General features: G+C 44.9%; 1 protein-coding gene across 1 annotated transcript in view; it reads right to left on the reverse strand.

Annotated features, from left to right (window-relative positions):
- The window catches only part of PAMR1 (peptidase domain containing associated with muscle regeneration 1), a 115,250-nt gene that overhangs the window by 79,518 nt on the left and 8,469 nt on the right, over window positions 1-27,263 (reverse strand). Inside the window, exons 2-4 of the mRNA XM_077462960.1 lie at window positions 26,955-27,131; window positions 24,098-24,226; window positions 10,216-10,330 (exon numbers count right to left, since the gene is read on the reverse strand). Coding sequence (XP_077319086.1) covers window positions 10,216-10,330; window positions 24,098-24,226; window positions 26,955-27,131 — 421 coding nt within the window. The remainder of the gene's footprint in view (window positions 1-10,215; window positions 10,331-24,097; window positions 24,227-26,954; window positions 27,132-27,263) is intronic.

Here is a 27,263-nt window from a genome sequence, read left to right on the forward strand (position 1 = left end):
TCTCCTGTTAAACTGCTGTATGGTCTTGGCCAACATGCTGCAGCTCATTTTTAGGGTCTTGGCAATCTTCTTATAGCCTAGGCCATCTTTATGTAGAGCAACAATTATTTTTTTCAGATCCTCAGAGAGTTCTTTGCCATGAGGTGACACGTTGAACTTCCAGTAATCAGTATGAGAGAGTGAGAGCGATAACACCAAATTATACACACCTGCTTCCTATTCACACCTGAGACCTTGTAAAACGAATGAGTCACATGACACTGGGGAGGGAAATTTGGCCCAATTTGGACATTTCCACTTAGGGGTGTACTCATTTTTGTTACCAGCGGTTTAGACATTAATGGCTGTGTGTTGAGTTATTTTGAGGGGACAGCAAATTTACACTGTTATACAAGCTGTACACTCACTACATTACATTGCAGCAAAGTGTCATTTCTTCAGTGTTGTCACATGAAAAGATATAATAAAATATTTTTTAAAAATGTGAGGGGTGTACTCACTTTTGTGAGATACTGTATGTTAAAGTAGTTGTAAAGGCAGAAGTTTTTTTTTTTTTTTTTAATCCAAATGAATCTAAAAAAAACTTGTGTGTGCAACAGCCCCCCTCAGTCCCCCCTAATAATTACCTGAGCCCCATCTCAATCCAGTGATGTTGCAGGAGGGTTTTTCTGCTGCCAGCGACTCTCCCTCTTGATTGGCTGAGATTGCAGTGTGGCGCCATTGGCTTCCGCTGCTGTCAAAGTCAGTAAGCCAATGAGGAGAGAGGGGTCGAACCACAGCTCAGTTTCTGAAGGACACACAGAGCAGTGGCTCGGCTCAGGTGCCCCCATAGCAAGCTGCTTGTTGTGGGAGCACTCGGCAGAGGGGAGGGGCCAGAAGCACCGGCGAGGGACCCGAGAAGAGAAGGATTGAGACTCCTCTGTGCAAAAACACTGCAAAGAGCAGGTAAGTATAACATGTTTCTTATTTTGAAAGAAAAAACTGAGACTTTAGTATCACTTTAAGCCTTATCATAGGGAGGGTTCAGTCTCCAAATTATACGGGTTGTCTAGATTAAGCAATCAGCTAATTAGCATACTGTAATTGGAAATCTCCCAGTAGAATTTATTTTATATTTAGGGATTTAGACCATTCCACCATTAAATTATAGAAAGGTTTACAGGTACATTAGGGTTGGTCTTTACATGTAAAAAAAAAAACCTTTGTCTGTGCTAATGACTGCTCCTATCATTACATGGTAATAAGTAATTAGAGAGATGGAGGATTGGTTCTGTGTTTCTCCTTTTAAATTGAATTCCCCGGGTGCATAATGAATCAAACCAAATGGGACTTGTAATCATAGTAATCTTTGCGAACGAGGTGTGTTGCATAATGAGACCCGTGGCTGCTTGTGATCCCGCTTCCCCTCCAAGATTCTACCTTAAAGAATGGGACACTAAACTCTGGTTTAAAAAATAAAAATTATATTCCAGCTTTCCCCAAATCTCCAAAGTCATTTTTTTCTTTTGCTGCTGTGATCTGACATCCTGTTAGAGGGTGGCTACATTCATTCTCCATGATCCATTCCCCACTGCATGTAGGAATGTAGCCACCCTCTACCCACAGTTAATATACATTTTTTGGGTTACTGCACATGCTCAGTAACTCAAATAAGGGTCCATACCTCCCAACTGTCCCTAATTTGGAGGGACTGTCCCTGATTTGGAGCAATGTCCCTCTGTCCCTCATTTCTCCTCATTTGTCCCTCATTTTGGTCTGATCCATATAGATGTATATAAAATGAACTTTTTATCTATCATAAAGTGTTTCCCAGCGCTTAACTTTTCATCTGATTTCTAAATTGCTGCATTTGTAAATTCCAAAAGCCAATATGAAAGAATAGTAGTGGTAAAAAAAAAAGCACTTCTGGGTTTAACCAATCTTGGTTTTTGTTGGGAGGTATGCGATTCTAGGGCACAGCCCAGGACACAGCATCATCAGGACAGAGCGTGGGAGACTGCGTCTGCAAATCCGAGACATCTGGCATCTATGATGTAATATGCAAACATTGTCCTCACATACACACTTCTACATTAGTTGGGGACAACTTTGTGCTGTGCAAAGTGTTGCATTCAACATTCAGTCTATTTTGTACCCCTCTATTGTTCTTCCCGGTGGGAATCCCCAATTGTCAAAACATTCTGAGTTCAGGATATACGAATAACAATCTGCATCTGGCAAAACAGAATGCAAGTGTAGCGGCCATAACCCGTTGCAGGGCTGCCTTGACTGAATGGGCTTACCAGTTACCTTCTCCTGGCCTGCTCTTCCACTTCTAGGGGTTCCCAGGGTTGATACCCAACGACTTGTATACTGACACAGATAAATTCCTTTCAAAAGGTTTTATTTTGCAGTAGAACTTTCACAAAACACAGTCTCTTAGGGAACAGAGGGCACGGGTGAAGAACTCAGGCACCTTGAACTGCAGGTTTAACAAAGGCTCTACTTCCACCCAGAGAGTAGTTACCCGCAGTTGGGTACTTCAAGGCTGAACAGACCTCTAGCCAGAGATCATGGCAGTTAGCACGTTGACTCAGAACTTGAAAAATCAACTGAAGGTGAACAGGAACCTTTTTCCGACAGTACCTGGGATGTTTCCCGCTTCTTTTGTGGTCCTGGAAAAGTGTGGACTCATCAATGTCCTTCCCAACTCAGTAACCAGGCACTTCTCAGGATGCCACTTGCCGGCCCTCCTCCGAAGAGTTCTCCCCCGGTCATTTCCACGAACTGTGGTGTCCCTCCAAGCCGAGAGCACACCCGGACACTTTGAATCCTCCCTCAGTTACAGCGCCTCTGAACAATCGGCTCCGAGACTTGGGAACAGACGGATCCCTACCCCAGACCAGATAGGTCTATCAGGGGCCACTGACAGGAACATGCTGCGGGATGTCAGACACCCCGTGACCGGGACCCCTCACGGAGCTACCCCGGTCCTGGAACCAGAACAGACCACACGGGTCTCATGAACAACTCCGGAGCCCCAAACACGTGACCCACACCTGCTTAAGTACCCCCTCCCAGACTCCTCAGCGGTCCCCGGCACTCCCGCTGATTGACTCTGAGAGGGCCATACCCAAACATCCAACCAGGACTGATTCTAGCCTGTTATGTGCACCTCACCATTCACATGACCAGGCAGAACTTCAAACATGGCCTGGCCAGACTGGTGTTAAGGCCTACCTACACAATTAACCCTCAGTACCGTAGGGTCCTGAGGCAAAAACTAAATTTACAATGCGTGTGACATTTGATCCCAAATGTCATCTGCTACACAAGTATGGTTAAAAAGGTCAGTCCACCCAAAACTGATATGTTTGTCATTTGATAGATGCTGGAGACATATTCTTCAACACTATATTGTCAAAAGTATTGGGAAGTCTGCACACACATGAAATTTAATGGCATCCCAGTGTTAGTCCATAGGGTTCAATATTGAGTTGGCCCACTCTTTGCAGCTATAACAGCTTCAACTCTTCTGGGAAGGCCGTCCACAAGGTTTAGGAGTATGTCTATGGGAATGTTTGACCATTCTTCCAGAAGCGCATCTGTGAGGTCAAGCACTGTGTATAGGGCTTAAGTCTAGGTGTACACTTTTGGTTTGGGGGGGTAAAAAAAAACTGAGCAAAGGCAGTGGATGGGGAAGAGTATACATGCCACAACTGTGGTGCTGGGCAAAAAACTATCCCCCAATTAAAGTAAATGGGCTGCACTTCAATTACATGCAATGCACACAGTTGTGCAGACATGTAAGGGTTAAGATAGGCAGTAAGCAGGCGATATAAAGCACTTCACTGTCTGCATTTATTTATTGATGGGAGATGCTGCTTAGTGAGTTAAATTATGAAATAAAATGAAGATAATACATAGCGGCAGCAGATCATACTGACACAAAGCAACTGCCTGAGTGGGAATAATTGTATAATTATTAGTGGGTGGGATGCTGCGTGTTCTATGCCGATAATGAAAAGCATTCTCGTGTTATTATACAAACAAACTGAATTCAACCTGAGAAGAAGAGAAGTGGAGCTGACATGTGGAATGAAGACCCCCCTCCTCATATCATCCCCGGGGAGGGAGAACAGTCACGATTCACAATATGAAGTGCGATTTCCCTAAACCCTCAATATCTCCCCGGAGACGCCATCCCTCTCCAATACATGCCGATAGAAAATCATTACAGCCATTTCTGTCTATAAGATAGATAGACAGAAAGATAGGAAAGATAGATGATTGGATAGATAGATAGATAGATAGATAGATAGATAGATAGATAGATAGATAGATAGATAGATAGATGATTGGATAGATAGATAGATAGATAGATAGATAGATAGATAGATGATTGGATAGATAGATAGATAGATAGATAGATAGATAGATAGATAGATAGATAGATAGATAGATAGATAGATAGATAGATAGATAGATAGATAGATAGATAGATAGACTAATAATTATAGTTAGTATGATAAATATTTAGATAGAGAGGATAGATAAATAAAAAGTAGACTGATACGATAGATCTCAAGATGAAGATAAATACATAGCAAGATAGATAGATCCATAGATCGGTAACAAGATGTAGATAGATAGATAGATAGATAGATAGATAGATAGATAGATAGATAGATAGATAGATAGATAGATAGATAGATAGAAAGATAGATAGCGTGATTAATAGATAGTAGAAGTAGATAGACTGATACATAATTCGATAGATAGATCACAAGATACATAGATATCTAGATAGATAGATAACAAGATGTAGGTAGATAGATATATCACAAGTTGAAGCTAAATAACAGATAGAGTAGATCTCAAGATAGAGAGTTAGATAGAAAGATACATAGGTTGATTTTTAGATGGATGGACTAATAATTATAATTATTATGACAAATATTTAGATAAGATAGATAAACAGTAGATTGATAAGATAAATAGATAGATCACAAGATGAAGATAAATACATAGCAAGATAGATAGATAGATAAAAAAACGGCTAGATAGAAATATAGATAGATAGATAGATAGATAGATAGATAGATAGATAGATAGATAGATAGATAGATAGATAGGTTGAATAATAAACAGTAGATAGACTGATAAATAATTAGATAGATAAAAAGTAGATAGATAGATCACAACATGAGGATAAATAATAGAAAACAAGGTAGATCGCAATTAGGGATGAGCTCGGTGTTCGACTCGAACATCGGCTGTTCGTCTGTTCGGCGAATTCAGAGCTTTGTGGACCATTCGCACCAAATTCGTGTGGTACGAACGCCCCACAATGCACTACGCCATCTCAGTGCATTGCTGGCTCATGATTGGCCAAGCATGCACTGTGACCCCGCATGCTTGGCCAATCACAGCGCCGGCAGCGAGGAGAGCCATAATTATAGCTCAGGGGGTTTAGTACATGCCCCGCACTATATAAGGCTGCCAGCACAGCGGCCTTGTGTAGTGTGTTCCGCCGTGCAGTGAAAGAGCTAGATAGGCAGGGACAGTGTTCTTTTCTCAGGCATCTTAAAGTTAAAGTGGTGTTGTGTGCCTCCAGCACAGTATACACCTGTATCTACCCTTTATTGCTTGTGTTCTCTAACACAGGCATCTGCAGGAGTTAGTGGGTGTTGTGTGCCTCCAGCACAGCACAGTATATACCTGTATCTACCCTTTATTGCTGGTGTTCTCTAATAGAGGCATCTGCAGGAGTTAGTGGGTGTTGTGTGACTCCAGCACAGCACAGTATACACCTGTATCTACCCTTTATTGCTGGTGTTCTCTAATACAGGCATCTGCAGGAGCTAAAGTGGGTGTTGTGTGCCTCCAGCACAGTATACACCTGTATCTACCCTTTTATGCTGGTGTTCTCTAATACAGGCATCTGCAGGAGTTAGTGGGTGTTGCGTGCCTTCAGCACAGTATACACCTGAAGATACCCCTTTAAGCTGGTGTTCTCTAATACAGGCATCTGCAGGAGTTAGTGGGTGTTGTGTGCCTCTAGAACAGCACAGTATACACCTGTATCTACCCTTTATTGCTAGTGTTCTCTAATAGAGGCATCTGCAGGAGTTAGTGGGTGTTGTGTGTCTCCAGCACAGCACAGTATACACCTGTATCTACCCTTTATTGCTGGTGTTCTCTAATACAGGCATCTGCAGGCGTTAGTGGGTGTTGTGTGCGTCCAGCACAGTATACACCTGTACCTACCCTTTATTGCTGGTGTTCTCTAATACAGGCATCTGCAGGAGTTAGTGGTTGTTGTGTGCCTCCAGCACAGTATACACCTGTATCTACCCTTTATTGCTGGTGTTCTCTAATAGAGGCATCTGCAGGAGTTATTGGGTGTTGTGTGCCTCCAGTACAGTATACACCTGTATCTACCCTTTTATGCTGTTATGCTGGTGTTCTCTAATACAGGCATCTGCAGGAGTTAAAGTGGGTGTTGTGGGCCTCCAGCACAGCATACACCTGAAGATACCCCTTAATGCTGGAGTTGTCTGTTGCATATCTTGCATATTAGCCTTTAAAATTAGCACTTTTGATTTCGAACGTTCGAGTCCCATAGACTTTAATAGGGTTCTAAAGTTCGTACGAATTTTTGGTCCATTTGAAGGTTCTGGTATGAACCGAACCGGGGGGTGTTCGGCTCATCCCTAATCGCAATATAGATAGGTTGATTAATAAATAGTAGATAGACTGATAAATAATTAGATAGATAGAGACCCCAACATCCATCAGCAGCACGGATTGGACATTTAAAATACAATATTTCCATATAAGCTACTAACCAGCATCAGTAACTGAGATGTAATTGTACATTAGAGATAGCGCTCTGTCATTGTATTTATTCGGATATTTGGAAACATTTGATATGATTGGAAATGGAATATTATTACAAGGTATAGGAGAGGGAGGATGCTGGGAGTGCTGGCGGTGTCAGGGATATAATGTTGCGCTGAGTATAGTTGTCAAGACAAGAACATTTCTATTAGGGAATTGTGGCCCCTAGTGGTTGCTATAAGAAACTGCAGATAGTTATTGGCTTTAAGAGGACATCTTCCCATTTCAAGTAAAGCGGTTATAAACCTGGGCAATTCATCATAAACCTGGGCAATTCATCATAAACCTGGGCTATTCATCATAAAACTGGGCAATTTATCATAAACCTGGGCAATTCATCATAAACCTGGGCAATTCATCCTAAACATGGGCAATTCATCATAAACATGGGCAATTCATCATAAACATGGGCGATTCATCATAAACCTGGGCAATTCATCCTAAACATGGGCAATTTTGTGCTTACTAAAATATTTAGCAGATCCTCTTATATAGGCAGCAGAAGGTATTTGCAAACCTTGACTCTCAGGCTACTTTCACACTGAGGCGCATTGCAGGCGCTATAGCGCTAAAAATATCCTCGAGGGCTTTCACCTTGGGGCGGTGCGCTTGCAGGACGGTCAAAAAAGTCCCGCAAGCCGCATCTTTGCAGCTTTGCAGGTATTCACTGCTCCTAAAGTGCCCCTTCCCACTGAAAACAATGGGGCAGCGCCGCAAACCTGCAGGCAAAGTGGCACTGCAGCAGCACCTTGTGGGCGGTTTAACCCTTTAAGTGCCGCTAAAACTACGTTAAAGTGGCGCTAAAAATAGTGCCGCTTTACCGCCAGCGCCCTTCCCCCCCAGGCCCTTATCTTCCCCTAAGGCCCCTTTCACACTTTTCAGGCGCTTTTGAAAAGCTTTCCATTCATTTCAATGGAGAGGGACGTTTTTTCACCACCCTGCCAGCACACTGCTCCAGTGAGAAAGCATTCATTGATTTTAATTGAAATAATTTTTTGTGAGCTTTTCATGTGTTTTTTTAGCGTGAAAGCACCTGAAAAATGCCTCAGTGTAAAAGGGGTCTAAGCATCCATGTTATCTAACATGGAAAAGTATCTTCAATAAAAAATAGGCAGGCTTGGGAGGTGGGAGGGGCAGGGCTAAGCATGGCTTTCACAGAGAAGACAGGTGTTTCGTCACATATGGCGACCCATCACATTTGGCTACCCGCTGGAATGCGCATGCGCGGCACCACCATACGCATTCCACCCCTAAGTCCAGGTTCAAGCCCCCCCATCCAAGTGGACATAGAGTTAGATTATAATAATTCAGAGCGAAGCGAGGCCATGCCCAAAGTGCGGCAAGCAAAGTGAGCCCGCGAGGGGTCCTGTGTTGGAACACATATGGCGGCGTCGCGCATGCCCACTCCAGCAGGTAGCAAAATTTGATGGGTAGCCGAATGTGACGTGACACACATAACTTCAGCTGCCTATATCTCTGTATTTGTTGGTCACTTTGACCTGCAGTGTTTATAAGAAGTAACCCATTGTGTATTTTTCATCCTCTACTCAGTCTAAGGCTACTTTCAGACTGAGGTGGGCGGGCACCGGCAGTACTATTTTTAGCGCTGCTTTACTGTCATTTTGGCGCTGATATTCGGCCACTAGCGAGGCAGTTTTAACCCCCGCTAGTGGCCTGAAAAGTGCCTCTGCAGCTTTTGCCGGTGAATACACCGCTCCTATAGCGCTGCAAAGATGTGGCTTGCAGAACTTTTTTTCACGTCCTGCAAGCGCACTGCTCCAGTGTGATACCAAGGAGAGGCGCTTTATAGGCGCTATTTTTAGCGCTGTAGCACCTGTAAAGTGCCCCAGTGTGAAAGTAGTCTTACATTCCCCGGTATATATAGGGCTGCACTGATATCAAGCATTTGTGCAAATAACGGTACTCGCACAAAAGCTCCCAGTACCGAAACCGATACTTTGCAGTGCGGTTTGCGTCAATACAAAATGAATGGGCGCAAATCACACTGCAAAGAATCAAATGCGATTTAAACAGGAATGTGGGGCGATTCCTGCCTGAAATGCATTCGATTTCCCCCACTGCTCTTGTGTTTTTGTGTATAGAAAGGGAAAAGCACCATCTAGTGGGAAGTTTATTAAAAATGTTAGAACTCACAGCACATATCTGGCCAAATGCAATATCTACATAGATGTCCCGGTCCCGCCGATGAGAGCAAATCACAGCCGCTGGAGGTGCCCAAAGGGCTGGAGGAGATGTAGAGGCGGTCCACTCCTCCCCCCCCCCCCCCCAGCTGATATTACTTCCGCCCTATACCCACAGGGTCCCAGAACTTTTCCTCTAGCCCTGTGAGCACCTTCAGCGGCCAATGACTAGCATTGGTGGGACCGGGACACCTATGCAGATTTAGCATTTGGCCATATATGTACTGTGAGTTCTAACATTTTTAATAAATTGCCCACTAGATGGCGCTTTTACCTTTCTCTACACACACACAAACACAAGAGCAGTGGGGGAAATCGCATGCAATTCTTTGCAGTTCGATTTGCGCTATTTTTTTTGTTTTGTCGCACTTCAAAGTATGGGTACTCGGTATCAGTGAGAACTTGACCGAAAGTATCAACACTCGTACTCACCGATAAAAAAAGTCATCGGTGCAACCTTACTTTAGAGATTATATATATATATATATATATATATATATATATATATATATATATATATATATATATATAGATAGAGAGAGAGAGAGAGAGAGAGAGAGAGAGAGAGAGAGAGAGAGATGAGAGAGATGAGAGAGGTAAAAATAGAGATGATAGAGATAGAGATAGAGATGATAGAGAGAGAGAGAGAGAGATGATAGAGAGAGAGAGAGATGATAGAGATAGAGATGATAGAGATAGAGATGATAGAGATAGAGAGAGAGAGATGATAGAGATAGAGAGAGAGAGAGATGATAGAGATGATAGAGATAGAGAGAGAGAGAGAGATGATAGAGATAGAGATGATAGAGATAGAGATAGAGATGATAGAGATAGAGATGCTAGAGATGATAGAGATAGAGATAGAGATAGAGATAGATTTATATATATTCCTTGAAAAAAATACAAGAGACAGATCCCCCAACTGACATTGATAACTTTTTGCAGACAAGAGAGGTCAGGTGTGTGAAGAAATATGTAGATAGATTTAGAGTTCATGGTTTTCCTCTCCATGTGTTTGAGAAGCAATGAGCCTGAAGGCAAAGTCTGCTTCCGACAACATTACCCATCTAGATGAGATCCTATACTGTCCGTAAACTAAACATTTGAATATGGAATATAAAGCTTTATGTACCTGAGTTCTACTGTGTATCCAGCGGTAACTTGGATGCTCCATTCACAGTGGGCATTAAAGGGGTAACTTTCCATCATTATCTCTCCATGGGTGGCTTGGATGACCTCTCCGCATCCTGTGGAATACAGCAGATAATTGGGGTCAGTTCTCCCGTACATTTTCCTTTTCTTACACTCTTACCTTGTGCTTTGCGCTGCCCCCAGAGGGGCCGCATGTAATAGCTGTTTTTTCACCAAAAGTACAGAGGCTGCCCACCACTGCAAGCACCCGTCCATTCACGCCAACTCCAATAACACAGTCTAAACCAGGGGTCATCAACCTTGTCCTCAGTGCCCACTTACAGGCCAGGTTTTATGTATTACCTTGGGGAGATGCAGACTAGAATACGGCAATCACTGAGCAGCAAATTATATCACCTGTGATGTATTTCAGTTATCTTGCAAACCTGGCCTGTTAGTGGGCCCTGAGGACAGGGTTGATGACCACTGGTCTAAAGGATGTCTTTTTAAGATTTATTGCTTGAAGACAACAAATCCATTTGCATAAATTCCGATCGTGTGTACACAATTCCGACGCACAAAGTACTGCTCGGAATCAAGCAGAAGAGCCGCATTGGCTATTAAACTTCATTTTTCTTGGCTCGTCGTATGTGTTGTACGTCACCGAGTTCTTGACGTTCGGAAATTCCGAAAACTTTGTGCAACTGTGTGTACGCAAGACAAGTTTGAGCCAACACCCGTCGGAAAAAAAAACATGGCATTTTGTTGTCGGAATGTCTGATCGTGTGTACGGGGCATAATGGAGCATGGACATATAAGGGGATTATTTACTAAAACTGGGGAGTACAAAATCGGGTGCAGCTCTTCATGGAAACCAATCAGGTTCCAGGTTTTCTTATCAAAGTTTAAAGGGGAGGGCCAGCTGAAAACATTTTTTTTTAAAAGTCAGTAGCTACAAACACTGTAGCTGCTGACTTTTAATAAGCGCACTTACCTGTCCGGGGTGCCCACGATGTCGGCCGCCCGAGGCCGACCTGTCCCTTGGCTCTCAGGCTCCGGCGATGCCATTCTATCTAAGGGAAACAGGCAGTGGAGCCTTGTGGCTTCACTGCCCGTTTCCTACTGCGCATGCGCGAGTCGCTCATCGCTTTGTGAATGGGGCACGCTGTGTTCTGGGACACGCACAGTTCCCAGCATACACCGCGCCCTATTCCCAGAAGACAACGCGAGGAGGAGAGAAGACCGAAGACCACCAAAGGTCACCGCGTAGTAGGAAGAGGCAGATTAGGACGATCTGCCTAGCAACAGGCATTTCTGGTAAGTTTAAAAAAAAAATCAATTTTCTTTCTCATATTTTTGGGGAAATTTGAATGTAATTTTGTTTTTTAGCGTGGCCCTCCACTTTAATTGAACAAGCTGAAGTTAGAAGCTGATTGGCTACCCTGCGCAGCTGCACCAGATTCCGAGTGCACTCGTTTTAGTAAATCTTCATAGGCTAACATTGAGTTGCTTCTACAGGCTGAAAGGAAAAAAAAGAAAAAGAAAAATGCCCGTATAAGTAGCATTTGTTGTGTACATGAGGCCTAAATCATTATCCAAGCATCAAAGTTCTTTCCAGTCTAGGAAGGGTTAAAGGGCCTCCCCGTACAGGCTATTCTTACCGCCTGCCGCTCATTAAATCGAAAAAAAGCTGCTGTTGCGAACAGTGTTTTTTTTTTTTTTTTTTTTGTCAGTTGCCGTGGTAACGGGTACCACTACAGAGGGGGATTCAGGCGATACATCCCGATTGGCGCTGGTCTGAACGCTTCATCTTCCTTAATCCCTCAGGGATGAGGAACGAGAGGTTAATGCGGCAGTTCAGGAAAGGTTTGCTATAAATAACGGAAAACCCCAAAAATGAGCTTAAGTGGCGCATTCCTGGATCATTGCCGGTGACAGCGGCCCGCCGTGTTTATCATCACACGCGGTTTCTAGGGAAATACCTGGAGGAAATGTCTGCGCTGTTATTTTTATTTTATTTTATTTTTATATCTGAAAAGCTGATTCTGCTTTTTTTCTTAAAAAAAAAAGTGATTCCTGGCAGAAATAACAACGGATTTTAAGCGTTTGATGATACAGAATTGGTTTCCTTCATATTATTATTTATATGAGTCCACATTGAACATGTGGGGTGTATTTTACATAAAACTATTTTCTTTTGTTGTGACAACGGATGTCCGCTTAGGGTTGGAAGCCTTTCAAGTATTTTTCATTTTAGGGCCAACGTGCATTACATTAAGGCGGCCTATTGAAATGAACGGGCTTCCAATGTACCCAACATGCTAAAAATAATGCAACGCACCACAATACACTATCATGTGTAACTGTGCACTGCAGAGCATTGCAATACTAGTGCAATACATCCGTGTATTGGGGTGCAAATCCAAATAAATGGCAGCTCAACACATGCTACGGCAATGAAAATATGTAACTGAGTTTTAATTGTGGGGGAGATGGCTAATATTTGCCTTAATTATTGTTATTATTATTTTTTTTTGCTTCTTACCAGGCTTAATATTTAATCACTTCAATACTATTTTGGCATTCCTTTCATATATGTAAAAATCTTTTTTTTTTTTTGCTATAAAATTACTCAGAACCCCCAAATATTATACAGCAGTACCTTGGATTACGAGCATAATCCCTTCCAGAAGCATGCTTGTAATCCAAAGCACTTGTATATCAAAGCGAGTTTCCCCATAGGAATCAATGGAGACTCAGCTAATTTGATCCACAGTCACTGCTGGTGTATGCAGTACTGTATGTGGCCAGAGGTGTGGAGGCGCCGGTGTATGCAGTACCACATGTGGCCAGAGGTGTGGGGGCGCCAGTGTATGCAGTACTGTATGTGGCCAGAGGTGTGGAGGCGCCAGTGTATGCAGTACTGTATGTGGCCAGAGGTGTGGGGGCGCCAGTGTATGCAGTACTGTATGTGGCCAGAGGTGTGGAGGCGCCAGTGTATGCAGTACTGTATGTGGCCAGAGGTGTGGGGGCGCCAGTGTATGCAGTACTGTATGTGGCCAGAGGTGTGGAGGCGCCAGTGTATGCAGTATTACATGTGGCCAGAGGTGTGGGGGGTGCTAGTGTATGCAGTACTGTATGTGGCCAGAGGTGTGGGGGCGCCAGTGTATGCAGTACCACATGTGGCCAGAGGTGTGGGGGCGCCGGTGTATGCAGTACTGTATGTGGCCAGAGGTGTGGGGGCGCCAGTGTATGCAGTACTGTATGTGGCCAGAGATCTGGGGGCTCCAGTGTATGCAGTACTGTATGTGGCCAGAGGTGTGGGGGCGCCGGTGTATGCAGTACCACATGTGGCCAGAGGTGTGAGGGCGCTGGTGTATGCAGTACCACATGTGGCCAGAGGTGTGAGGGCGCCGGTGTATGCAGTACTGTATGTGGCCAGAGGTGTGGGGGGTGCTAGTGTATGCAGTACTGGATGTGGCCAGAGGTGTGAGGGCGCTGGTGTATGCAGTACCACATGTGGCCAGAGGTAGGGGGCGCCGGAGACACTCAGAGCGCGTGGAGCTGCTTGGGAACGGAGTGTCTCTGAGTGTCTCCAAGCGTCTCCGAGTGTCTGCGAGCGCCACCGGACCTCTGGCCAAATGCGGTACTGCGCACCCCAGTGGCTTCAATCCTGCTCGTCTTGCAAGACAGCGCTCGCATATTGAGTTAGGATTTAAAAATAAAAATAGCTTGTATTGTGAAACCTTTACAACGCGTTACGCCAAGGTTCCACTGTATACATATTTGTAGCAGAGAACCTAGGGCAGTGTTGGTGAACCTTGGCACTCCAGATGTTTTTGAACTACATTTCCCATGATGCTCAGGCACTCTGCAGTGTAGTAGAGCATCATGGGAAATGTAGTTCCAAAACATCTGGGGTGCCAAGGTTCACCAAGTCTGCCCATGGGAATAAAATGGCAGTCGCTGCAATTTCTTCGTATTTGTGCAGCAATTTTTTTGGGTAAAAATACTTTCAAGAATGTAAAAAAACACAAAAAAACAAAAACAATATTTGCCCCATTTTATTTGAATAGAAAAGAGATCTGGCGACTTATAGACCCCAGATCTCTCCATAAAGAGGACCTGTCATGCCCTATTCCTATTACAAGGGATGTTTACATTTCTTGTAATAGGAATAAAAGTGATCAAAAAATAAAAAATATAAAAGTGTAAAAAAGTGTAAAAAAAATAAATAAAACAAACAATGAAAAAAAAAAATTTTTTATTTTTAAAAATCGCCCCATCCCCTCGTACTCGCACGCAGAAGTAAACATATACGTAGGTATGTGAAAGTCGTTCAAACCACACAAGTGAGGTATCGCCGTCATCGTTAGAGTGAGAGCAATAATTCTAGCAGTAGATCTCCTCTGTAACTCTAAACTGATAACCTGTAAACATTTTTAAAGTGTGGTTCAAGGAGCATGCCCAATTTTAAAGCATGACATGTTAGGTATCTATTTACTTTGCGTAACATCATCTTTCACATTATACAAATACACTGGGGTAACTATTGTGTTTTTTTGTTGTTTTTTTTTCATTAAAGTGATTGTATAGTCATTTTTAGAACTTTTACCTACAGGAAAGCCTATAATAAGGCTTAACTGTAGGTAAAAAAAAATATCCTAAACCTATACGGCTTAGGAGATATTCCTCCACGCAATGCGGCGCATGCGCACAGGGGATTCTCGGCTAAAAGTCCGGCAGACTCCGGACCCTGCCTGACAAAAAACTCGGGAGTAACGATATCGCGGCTCTGGCCACTCACAGCGCCAGAGCCCACGATACCCGGAAGACACCCCAAGGGAACATGTCAGCTCCCTCGGCGTGGATCGGGACAGATGTCGGGGCCTCGTTCTAAGGTAAGTATTTCATAATGAACTAGTATGCGCTGCATACTAGCTCATTATGCCTTTTCCTTTGCAGGTCAAAAAAAAAAAAAAAACTTCAGCGGGTTTACTACCGCTTTAAAGTGTATTTTTTCCAAAAAAGAAAGGAATGATGCACAAATACAGTGTGTCATCATCGCCATCATTGGCATTTTATTCTCTAGGGTCTCTGCTAAAAAAATATATATAATGTTTGGGGGTTCAAAAAATACAAATTTAACCCCTTGATGCTGACATAAAAGACATCACTTCCGGTTAACTGGAGCCTTAAAAGCATAAAGTATTTAAAATATGTCAGTATTTAAAATAGCTAAACATTTTTGCACACTTTTAGGTGCAAAGGAGGGATTTGGGGTCTTATAAACCCCAGATCCCTTCATAAAGAGTACCTGTCACTGCCTATGACTGTCACAAAGGATGTTTACATTTCTTGTGACAGCAATTAAAGTGATAAAAAAAAAGAAAACTTTTAAAGGGACGGTGTAAAAATAAATAAATAAAATAGAATTTTTTTTTACAGCGCCCCATCCCTCTGTGCTTGCACGCAGAAGCGAACGCATACGTAAGTCGCGCTCGCAAATTTACACAGTGTTCAAACCACACATGTGAGGTATTGCCACGATCGTTAAAGTGAGAGTAATAATTATAGCACAAGACCTCCTCTGTAATTTTAAACTGGTAACTGTTAAAAAAAAAATGCAAAACGTTGCCTATGGAGATTTTTAAGTACCGTAGTTTGTTGCCATTCCACGAGTGTGCGCAATTTTAAAGCGTGACGTGTTAGGTATTTAATTACGCGGCGTAACATCTTTCACATTTTTCATAATATTTGGGCTAACTTTAGGGCCGGTTCACACAGCGAGGCGCGGCGAGGCGTCTCCGACTTACCTCGCCGCGACCTGCGGGGAGCTCAGCGGCGACTTGCAGAGGACTTCTGTATAGAAGTCAATGCAAGTCGCCCCCGAAGTCGCCCCGAAGTAGTACAGGAACCTTTTTTCTGAGTCGGAGCGACTCGAGTCGCTCCTCTCAGAACGGTTCCATAGTACTGAATGGGGGCGACTTGCGGGAGCGAGGCGAGGCGAGCCGTGTCGCCTCGCCTCGCCTCGCTGTGTGAACCGGCCCTTACTGTTTAAGGCTTAGGCGTGAAGGGGTTAAACTTGTAAACAAATGTAGCACTGCCCCTTTGGGGGTTGCTTAGAATTGCATGTTCATCTGCTGCCACTTTGACTATGTGAACTTTCCAGCCCTCCTGACACTCTAGGTTCTGACATGTTTTTACCTTTAAATGACACATCGACACAATGCAGATTGATTGGCTCTCTTTGGTTTTGCTCATTCAAAGGGAAGTTTGGTAAGTGGGTATTAGTCCGCTAAATCCTGAGTAAATAGCCAAAACTCAGCTGAAAAGGTCCCCTGAGGCAATTAAATAACAATTTGGAATTACAGATATAAAATAGCAATGCACATAGGAACAGACAATAAATGCATGAATGTCTAAGGAAAGCTACCAGTTACTGTCTATACTATTACTGCTAATAAAGGGACCCTGAGCTGGCCTATTATACCTTAAATCATAATGAGAGACTATGTATTCTAGATCTTAGGGGTGTGTCCCTTTAAATAGAAATAGGATAATAGTGTCCAGGATCCAAGGTCTCGCAATGATCTGCAAATTGGAGCTCATAGACAAGAATCCTGAGTATGACACAGTGATCGGTAGTGAAAGCAAACAGCTGTGTCTGGCTAGTTGTAATCCTTAGAGTAATTCCAGGTGTACAGTGTCTGTATACAGTGTTCTGTGAGATAAGTTAAGGCAATTCCAGATGTGGGATGTCTATATACAATGTTCTGTGAACTAGGATAAAGCAGAGATTTTATTGGCGGGTGGAGGCCCTCTCACCAAACTGAAGAACAACGTAGGAACCTCCTGAAGAGCGATCCAAGTCGATGCGTCCTTCCGCAGAACGGGCGGAGATGACAAACCACCTCCTGGGACCGTGAGCCATCTGATCTTGAGGGTTACAGCGATGCTGCGGTGATGCTCCTGGTGTAGCAAGCAGCGTTATTGTACCCGCCTGGGTCGGAGCTGGAACAACTGTATTGTCACGTGGTAGGCTGCAATCGTTTCGCACAGCAGTAGAGGGGTGTTTACTTGAGGGACCCCGGGAAGCAAGAGGGGTTGGACCTAGTCTGCTAACCCTTTTAAACCCTCTCCCAGAGTTCTTCCTTTGGATAAGATGTCATGCTGGGATGGGTAGTCCAGGAATAGTTCTGTAGATCCAGGATGTCTGTCCAGGAGACTACAGTCCCCACACTGCTCTTTGCTGGGCTCAGGAAGATGATGCAAGTACTTTTAAGTCCAGCACTAGAGGAACACAGGGACGGTCTAAGAGGGGAGAGGGTAAGTCGGCAGTGCCTGATAATAACTGTAGTCTGTAGGCTGTCAGCTACATCCTCTCCCCACTTGAGTCTTTGGTCCCCGAAGACAGGATACAATCTCATTAATTTATCTATTGATTAGTACACTTAAAGATAAGCAACACATTATTCTAATAACCACTAACAACAGTAGCAAACAGCTGGATAATAGATGGATTTTCTAACAATAAACTATATACACCATCGGACAGAATTATATCATTTTGATGACAGGCCAGTAATAGATTAGTGACCCACCCAGTAGTGTCAGGAGGCGGATCAGGATCATCTTCTACCAAAGGTTCAGTAGAGGAGGCTGGCACTTGGCTAGAACGTTGAGCTTTGGCAATGAGTTCATCAGAGCTTTCTCCAAGGGTGTCATGTGTAAATGCTGAGGTAGGCCGTAACGGATGAAAAACTTCTCCACCAGAGTTTTACAACCAGTACTAGCTTGTTGGTCTTTGGTCTGGAAGGCCTAAGCATAATGGGTGAAATGATCTGTCACAACCAGGACATTGCTTCGCCTACTCAGGTCAGGTTTGAGACACAAAAAAATCAATGCACACCAGTTCCATCTGCCCCTGACTCTGCAGATGGCCCATTGGGGCAGCCTTGCTAGGCCAAGTCTTTCTTTGGATACACTGGATGCAGGAGTAGCAGTAACTTTTGACTTCGGCCCTCATAGATGTCCAATAACAGCAATCCCTATCCTTAAGGGTTCTGTCTGGCCCCAAGTGTCCATGGTCATTATGAAGAGTGGTCAGTACTACCAGTCTGTGCTTTATCAGGAAGAAAAAATTGTCAAACACCTTCGGGCTCCTCGGATGGGCCTTTCCTGTATATGACTCCGTCTTCCAGCTGCATCTGTTCCCATTCTTTATAAACTACTCTTGAGCCATCAATAGGACTATTTAGTAGCATTTGAGGGTCCCTAGCTAACAAGGCTATCTTAACAAGGTTACATTTTAATGGGCCCTTTGTAAGACCTGACCGAGACGAGTTTGATCAGCATCCCTCGGATCGATACATTCTTAAGGATAATCTAGTGCAGCATTCTGTCTACTCGAGATATGTACTCTGAGAGTCTCTCCCCTCATTGTTGGTGAGTGTGATTGAACTTGTGCGAAAGATCTGAAATCGTCTCAACTCTTCCAAATACAGCAACAAAATTCTATATAGTCCATAGCGACAGGCTTTCTTATTCTCAAATTATGGATTACTTCAGCTGCAGGACCTCGAAGGCTCTCACTAAATCACTGTTGCTTCACAGCTTCTGGAACACTCCATTCCTCTACTGCTTAAATGGCCTGAATCATCCAGGGCTCAAACTCCTCTGCTCTAGCTGGAGTTGGCAACTGCCCTGAGAAGAACCGAAGTTCCCGATATCCTTGGTTTGCATGGTCAGAGCCATTCTTCACCCAGCTCTCAATTAGCGGACTCATATCCATGTAGAACAAGGCAGGAGGAGCATTAGCCCCTCAGGAATCTGCACCAACCAGTCCTGGGCTCCCACACTAGCCTTCGGTAGTGGTGCCCCTCAGTGGCCTCTTCCCTCACTTGCAGTGGGATCACCCGAGCACTTACCCCTTCTGCTAGGGGCACCTCTTCTTCCCTAAAACAAGCCGATATCTCTTCCTGCCAATCCATCAACACCCAAATACAATCAAGAGGGAATTCTACCGCCGCATACAGAATGTAAGCCCTCTACTTTGAAGCTAAATCTCTTACCCCCTATTGGATCTCCTTCTCAGTGCACTCACTTCCTGAGATTTCCAGAACAGTGTTTCTCTCCATTTTTAGCTCCTTGTGCTCTCCCCCAGACGACTGCAGCAGCTGAGTCCATCTCTCTCTCACGTAATGGCTGTTGTCTGGACTTGCTAGAGCCTGCAGCAGAGCACATCCCGGACGAACCCCCAAATGTAGCACTGAGCCCTTGGGGGTTGCTTAGAATTGCATGTTCATCTGCACCACTTTTACCCAGTGAACTTTCCAGCCCTCCTGACACTCTAGGTTCTGACATGTTGTTTAAATAGCACACCAACACTATGCAGATTGATTACCTCTCTTTGGTTTTACTTATTCAAAGGGAGAGTATTGTAACAGGGTATTAGCTAAGTCCTGGATAAACAGCCAAAACTGAGGCAATTAAATAACAACTTGGAATTACAGACATAAAATAGCAATGCACATAGGAACAGACAATAAATGCATGAACCTCTAAGAAAAGCTACCAGTTACTGTCTATACTATTGCTGCTAATAAAGGGACCCAAAGCTAGCCTATTATACCTTAAATCCTAATGAGAGACTGGGTATTCTAGATCTTAGGGGTGTGTCCCTTTAAATATCAATAGGATAACAGTGTCCAGGATGCAAAGCCTCACAATGATCTTCACTGGCAAGTTGGAGCTCATAGACAAGAATCCTGAGTATGACACAGTGATAGGTAGTCAAAGCAAACAGCTGTGTCTGGCTAGTTGTAATCCTTAGGCCGCGTACACACGGGCGGATTGTCTGTCCAACTTAGTCCGCTGAACCGTGTTTCAGCGGACAATCCGCTCGTGTGTGGGCTTCAGCGGACTTTTTCAGCGGACAGTCTGACGAACAAAGTCTTACGGAATTTCCGTAAGACAGTCCGTCCAAACTTGGTTTTGTCCGTCCAAACTTGGTTTCAGCGGACAGTCCGCTCGTGTGTAGGCAAGTTGGACGGACTAAGTATGGTGCATGCTCAGAAAGGATTTACACGGCCGAAGGTTGCATTGCAGTGTATAGGACGTCGTTTTTCTAGTCCCGTCGTACGTGCTGTACACGTCATCACGCACGCTTTCAGCAGACTGTCTGCTCATCGTGTGTGGTCAAGTCCGTTCATTCAAATTTTGAACGGACTGTCTGTCGGATTGTCTGACGAACTTAGTTGGGCAGACAATCCGCCCGTGTGTACGCGGCCTTAGAGTAATTCCAGGTGTAAAGTGTCTGTATACAGTGTTCTGTGAGATAAGTTAGGGCAATTCCAGGTGTGGGATGTCTATATACAATGTTCTGTAAACTAGGATAAGGCAGAGATTGTATTGGTGGGCAGAGGCCCCCTCACCAAACTGAAGAACAACGTAGGAACCTCCTGAAAAGAGTTCCAAATGAATGCGTCCTTCCGCAGAATGGGCGAAGATGCCAGACCGGCTGCTGGGACCTTGAGTCGCCTGACGTGGAGAATTACAGCGACCCTGCAGTGATGCTCCTGGTGTAGCAAGCGGCATTGGACCCGCCTGGGTCAGAGTTGGAACCACTGTGTTGCCGTGTGGTAGGCCGCAGTCCTCTCGCTTAGCAGTGGAGGGATGTTTACTTGATGGACCCCAGGAAGCAAGAGGGCTTGGGCCTAGTCTGCTGACCCTTTTAAACCCTCTCCCAGAGGTCTATCTTTGGAGCAGATGGCAGGCTGGGATGTATAGTCCAGGGATAGTTCTGTAGATCCAGGATGTCTGTTCAGGAGACTACAGTCCCCACACTTCTCTCTGCTGGGCTCAGGAAGATGATACAAGTACTTTCAAGTCTAGCACTAGAGGAAAACAGAGACGGTCTAAGGGGGAGAGGGGAAGTCTGCAGTGCCAGATAATAACTGTAGTCCGCTGTCGGCTACAAAAAAGTTTCAGAAAAGGCCGGTCAGCAAGTGGCTAGACCTGATCCCACAGCATCTTCTCTAGCGGTTCAAGGTCCTGATGTCATCAAATCCTTAGCCCTGCACCGGATTTGATGGCACACAGGGACAGTGCACCACTGGCAAGGGAGAATTTACAAGTTTCCTGGAGTTGAACTTTAACCAACAGTGACTGCTTAGGGATTGTCATGGCACAGGTCACGTTTGGCAGGCAGCGCCACCAAGCGTGACCTATTCCATGCCGCAACAGTTCTGCAACCATGTGTAATACATAGGTTGTAACATGGTGCAGCAGGCTTTCAGCAGTTAACACAGTCATTGATGAGGCAACATATCACCACCTGTGGTGGATCACTTTTCAAAGGTCAAGTGAGCCCTAAGTGGGTGAGATGTGTAGTAGAGGAGTGCAGAGGGTATCGCTGCTTTATAAACATTCCCCTTTGTGCTTTTGTGTTTTGGATGGAACGCTGACAGCCTATTTAGCAGCAAATACAGGAACACGCCAATGTGAGCAGACGGGCAAAGAGTCTCCTGAAGACATTTCCCATCCCACACTGGCCCTTACAGAGCACAGACTAGCCAGCAATCCTATCAGGCTTAATTAGGAGTTGGAATGCACGGCAATTAAGAAAATCCTTCTGCACGGCCAAGATGGTGGGGGAGACTAATTAACCATCCAGAATGTAAGCAAGTGCATAGAGCCGGGCTTTCCATAGGGAGAGGAATCAGAGGAATACTTCAATAACAAGTGCGTGGGATGCTATTTGCTGTGCCCACGTTTTCTCCAGGGGCACATTATAGATCCTATAGGTTGTTCAGGTACATGGAGACTACTTTCATTTATTGCCCGGTCCTGCCAAAATAGAATACATAAACTAAGCTCCCAGGAAGATAAAAAAAAAAACTGACTATTGCAATCTTTTTTACAACAGCACTCAGACTGGGAGAGAGAGGGGCAGGGCTAGGGGGAAATCAGGTGTACTACATGCAAATAAGCTGACCAGAAACATGCTGACAGAAGGGGAAAACGGAGAGATGTCCTCCGCCCTCTGTTATTGCTCCTCTACGCTGGGTCCGTATCTCTTTGCTGAGTGGTTCACAGCAGGGGTCCGGTGCGTCCCTGTTCATCGTTTCAGGTCCGAGTTTTTTCCGAATTTTTGGCTGAATTTGGACCTGAAAGGGACCAAAAGACGCACAGGACTCCTGTGCAATTCACTCTGCAGAAATTCCAAGAATGTATGAACCGGCTCCATAGAGAGCTGGTCACAGTCTCCTGACATACGAATTGGATGCGGGGAAACTTACGTCCAATTCGCATTAGTGTGAACCCAGCCTTAGGCTGGGTTCACATATGTGCAAATTGGATGCGGTTTTCACCACACCCAATTTGCATGACAAGAGAGTGTGACCAACACTCAATAGAGTCGTGTCACACAGGTACAGGGTAGGGATGGGCGAACGGTTCGAGCCGAACTTTGGTTGTTTGGATGTTCTGCGATCACCGAACAATATGCAGTGTTCGAGGAAAATTTGTTTGGGGACCTGGGTCCTGCCCCAGGAGACATGTTTCAATGCAAAAAAAAGTTTTAAAAACTGAAGTTTTTTTCTATAGTATGCGAGTATAGTACTCGTGGCTATAATGAATTGTCGATCCCGGCAATACACATAAAAGTCATTGAAAAAAACGGCATGGGATTCCCTTACAGTCCATTACCAGGCCCTTTGGGCCTGGTATTAATATTAAGGGGAACCCCGAACCAAAAAAAAAATTGCGTGGGGGTCCCCCCAAATTCCATACCAGGCCCTTCAGGTCTGGTATGGATATTAAGGGAAACCCTGTGCCAAATTAAAAAAAAAAATGGCGTAGGGATCCCCCTCAAAATTCATACCAGAACCTTATCCGAGCATGCAACCTGGCAGGCTGCAGGAAAAGAGAGGGGACGAGAGAGCGCCCTCCCCCTCCTGAACCGTACCAGGCCACATGCCCTCAACATGGTGAGGGTGCTTTGGGTAGGCCCCAAGGAGACAAGGGCCTCATCTCCACAACCCTTACCCGGTGGTTGTGGGAGTCTGTGGGTAATCGCTTATCGGAATCTGGAATCCCCATTTAACAAGGGGACCCCCAGATCCTGCCCCCCCCCCCCCCCCGTTTGAAATGGTAACGGGTACATTGGTACCCATACTATTTCACACAAAAAAGTGTCAAAATTAAAAAAAAAACACCAGACACACTTTGGGACAAGTCCTTTATTAAAAAAGTCCATTCATCTTCTTCTCTTGCTCCGCCGACAGACCAAAAAAAAAAAAAGAAACAAAGCCGCGACCTCAATGGGAGGCTCCCGCCGTATGACGCGCCTTTGCTTTGACAATTCTTATATAACTGAGGGCAGGGCCACATGGTGACGTACCCGGGTGACCCCGCCCCCCTCTGATGCACGGGGACTTCCCAATGGCTTCGCTGTGGCGTCAGAGGGGGCGGGGTCACCCGGGTACGTCACCATGTGGCCCCGCCCTCAGTTATATAAGAACTGTCAAAGCGAATTTTGAAGGTGGGATGATGCCTATGTATCTCAGTACAATCACTTAAACCCCCCAGGACATCATAAGACATCCACCCAGGGGGAAGTGGTTAAAGAGGACCTGTGAAGATAGGAAAAGGAGGGTTGGCATGGTTGTTTTGATATTTAAATGTTGAGGCCCCAGGGCTACGATCTTATCATTATCTCACTACCTAATTGGTTGCAGACCTGGGATGGCATGAATTCATTGGCTGCATACTTGTTTCACACAAGCAAGTATTAAATAAAGTCTATATATATATATATATATATATATATATATATATATATACACAGAATATACAGCATATATATGGATGTTACTTACTCATGCAGTCTCCTCCATACCAGCCGACGCGGCACTCTGAGCAGTACTTCCCCTTCACGTAGAAGTCATCCAGTGTTCCCCCCCATGATCCGTTGTGACAGGACTTGCAGTTCTCGAATATGGAGCATCCTAGGACAAGAATGTGAGAGTGATCAGGCAGTAACACTTACACAAGTCTTTATGTATCCTACTTAGTATGTCTGTGAAGGTTCTCATGTACCCAGGCCATGGTACATCTAGTAGTAATCACATTAAATTAGACTTGTTCTGTAATGTTTAAGATGTATTGTAATTTGTAGCATCTCCAAGTCACTTTTTTCAGTTCTACTCAGTATTAGACACTACTAAGGACAATTATATTTACGTATTCTTCACACCATGCTGGTTCGGCATGCAAAATGGCTGTTTCCAGCTTACAAACCCTTCATTCAGTGGGATCTATTTTGAATGCTAAATCTGTATATAGCCAACTGAGCTTTGTTCACGAAGCAATGCAAAGTAGACCACGCTCCACGTTTGACAGGACTGACTCTCCCAGCTTAAACTTCAGTTCTTTTGAGGTAAAACAAACCAGTATAACCTTGATACCTTACTGACTCAGCACATAAAGTGGCTGTTCCACTGTATAGGCCTCTTATCCATTGGCAGCCAATGTGAGGGTCAGTGGCGTAACTAGAACCTTCAGGGCCCTGATGCAAGAAACCATGACGGGCCCCCCTGAACCCCAGCCAGGGCCCTTCCCTCCAAGTCTGGCGGTGGAACTCTAGGGCGTGGTCCCAGGTATTACCTTTGTGAGGAGAACAGACATCGGACTGAGCGGCAATGCATGGAGCAGGAGAGGGGTACTCTGAGGAGCCGGCCGAGGACACAGGTCATGTGGGGAATGCACAACTAAAGAGCAGCCAGTGCGATAGTCGAGCATTAAGCTCTGATAGTCACCCTCCACCTCCAGCCACCCGTGTGCATGGTGCACTGGTACCCCTAGCTGCCTATGCTGCTGCCGGCCATATGTAGAGGGGGCTGCATGGGCCCCCTGCAGCACAGGGCCCAGTTGCGGTCGCCACTGCTGCACCCCCTATAGTTACGCCCCTGGTGAGGGTTAAACCTGTATATACTGTAGCTGGCTGGGCTTATTCCACAAGGCAGAAAGAGTTGGCTGTGCTATATGTTTTCCTGTTTCCTCCATCTCCATTGAGGCAAAATAAATTTAATGTAACCTTGAAACCATACCCATTCAGCACACACAATGGCTGTTCCACTACACATGCCTTTCATTCACTGACCACTATTTTGAGTGCCAAACTTGTAAATGCTCACCTAGGCTTATTCCCCATGGTAGGAAATAAGCCTAGTTGGCTGTGCCACATGATAGCCAACTTTGGTTATGAAGTCCCTTCAGCAGTTGAGCTTCAGCTTGCTCCAGAGAGTAAAACAGACCCCAACACCAAGGTAGTTCTTGAAACTTCAGCTCCAGAGCTCACCCATGTAAGAGGGGCTTGGTGGTTTGCTAGTTTTGGCGCCCAGTCACAAGGCCCTACCCCCGCTCCAGCCGTGCTATAACACAATCCTGCCTGGCCGACCCCTTCACCATCTTGAGCCCTGCTCCTCGCCATAGGCCTCTTCACAACAAATCAAAAACAAGGAATGTCCACATGAAAGATAACTTCATTGTATTTTACTGATGTTGATCAGGCAATGGCAAGACAGTCACATCACTAGGACATACATTCCGGAGTCACTTGATATAAACAATCCCATAATGTGGATGGTCCGCTGTAGTCCCAAGTGCTCACTGAGCTGTGTTCTCTGTAGACACCTCCTAAGTGGGTACATGTCAGGGCTGGCTTAGCCCTTCCTCCTCTGGGCTGGTCGCTCAGCTGTCGGCTAATTGCCAGCTCTCTTCTCTTTCCACAGTTGCCAGCTGTTCCCTGTGATGCTCTTCTGACCTGCCTATTTAAAGCCTTCCAGCTCACTCTTTCCTTTGCCTTCGCCTTGGTCACATCACAAGGAACCATCTCCTGCTGTTTGTTTCAAGACTGGCTTGCTGACATCCCTCCCGGCTTTTTATCCTGCTTGCAGTTGCTCTCCTTGGATCCCTGACTTCAGGCCTGACTGATTACCCAATCTGGTTAATGAAATTTGGACTGGCTGACTACCCGATCTGGCTACTGGACTCTGGCTATGCTTGACTACGCTTTTTTCTATTTACCTTTTATTTTTATTAATAAACAAGTGTGATTTGATTGTACTTCTGTCTTAGTCTGAGTCATGGTTTCTGACAGTACACCTCTCTCAGGAACCTTCCAGGGAAACAGTCTCAAACAGGGATCTCCAGCTTGGACTATAAGGCCTTTTGCAATCCACCCTAGCCCCCACCTCTTAAATCTGAAGTAGCATTGAGAGGAGGAGAGGCTGGATATCAGCTTCAAGTTCTGGAGCTCAGTTCCATTCTGATGCCAGCTCACTCCAGATCCAGCGATTCAACTCTTAAAATAAGGATCGGGTGATCTGTTCCTTTTCCAGACCATGGACCCAAAGATGGAGCCAATCCAACCTAGGTGCAAAAGCCATGGACCCAAAGAAGGAGCCAAGCCAACCTAAGTACAAATGCCATGGACTCAAAGAAGGAGCCAAGCCAACCTAAGTTCAAAGGCCATGGAACCAAAGATGGAGCCAAGCCAACCTCACAGCAAAAGCCATGGACCCAAAAATGAAGCCAAGCCAACCTAAGTGCAAAAGGCAAGGGAAGTGCTCCAAGTGGAAGCTAAGGGTTATTGTCATTTGCATATCAAGTAGACATGTTTTTCAGCTTTTTGATGATTCAATGCTTTGAGTCATCTCCGTGATTATGGAGTACCTGGGTGTATAAGGCAGGAGTCACACTCATTCTCCTCGTTGCGGCAGCAGGGGATGGTGTAGCCAACCTTCCTATTGCCTCCGGGACATGTACACTCCACCTGGTCATATTCACAGCAGTCGCGACACATAATATTCCATTCTGCCCCGGGGCAATTCTCATTGATGACCGTGTACTCTGGCAAACAAGAAAGAGAAATGATAAGAGCCATTATATAGCAGAATTTCTCAGGATTTTATTCTGGACTTGGATGTATGTATAATTCAATGTAAATTCCGCTATTTCTATGTTTCTTGTACTTTTCCCTTT

This window comes from Lithobates pipiens, unplaced genomic scaffold (genome assembly GCF_037356315.1).
Source record: "Lithobates pipiens isolate NorthernLeopardFrog02 unplaced genomic scaffold, aLitPip1_a1.2 Scaffold_10, whole genome shotgun sequence".
Lineage (NCBI taxonomy): Eukaryota > Metazoa > Chordata > Amphibia > Anura > Ranidae > Lithobates > Lithobates pipiens.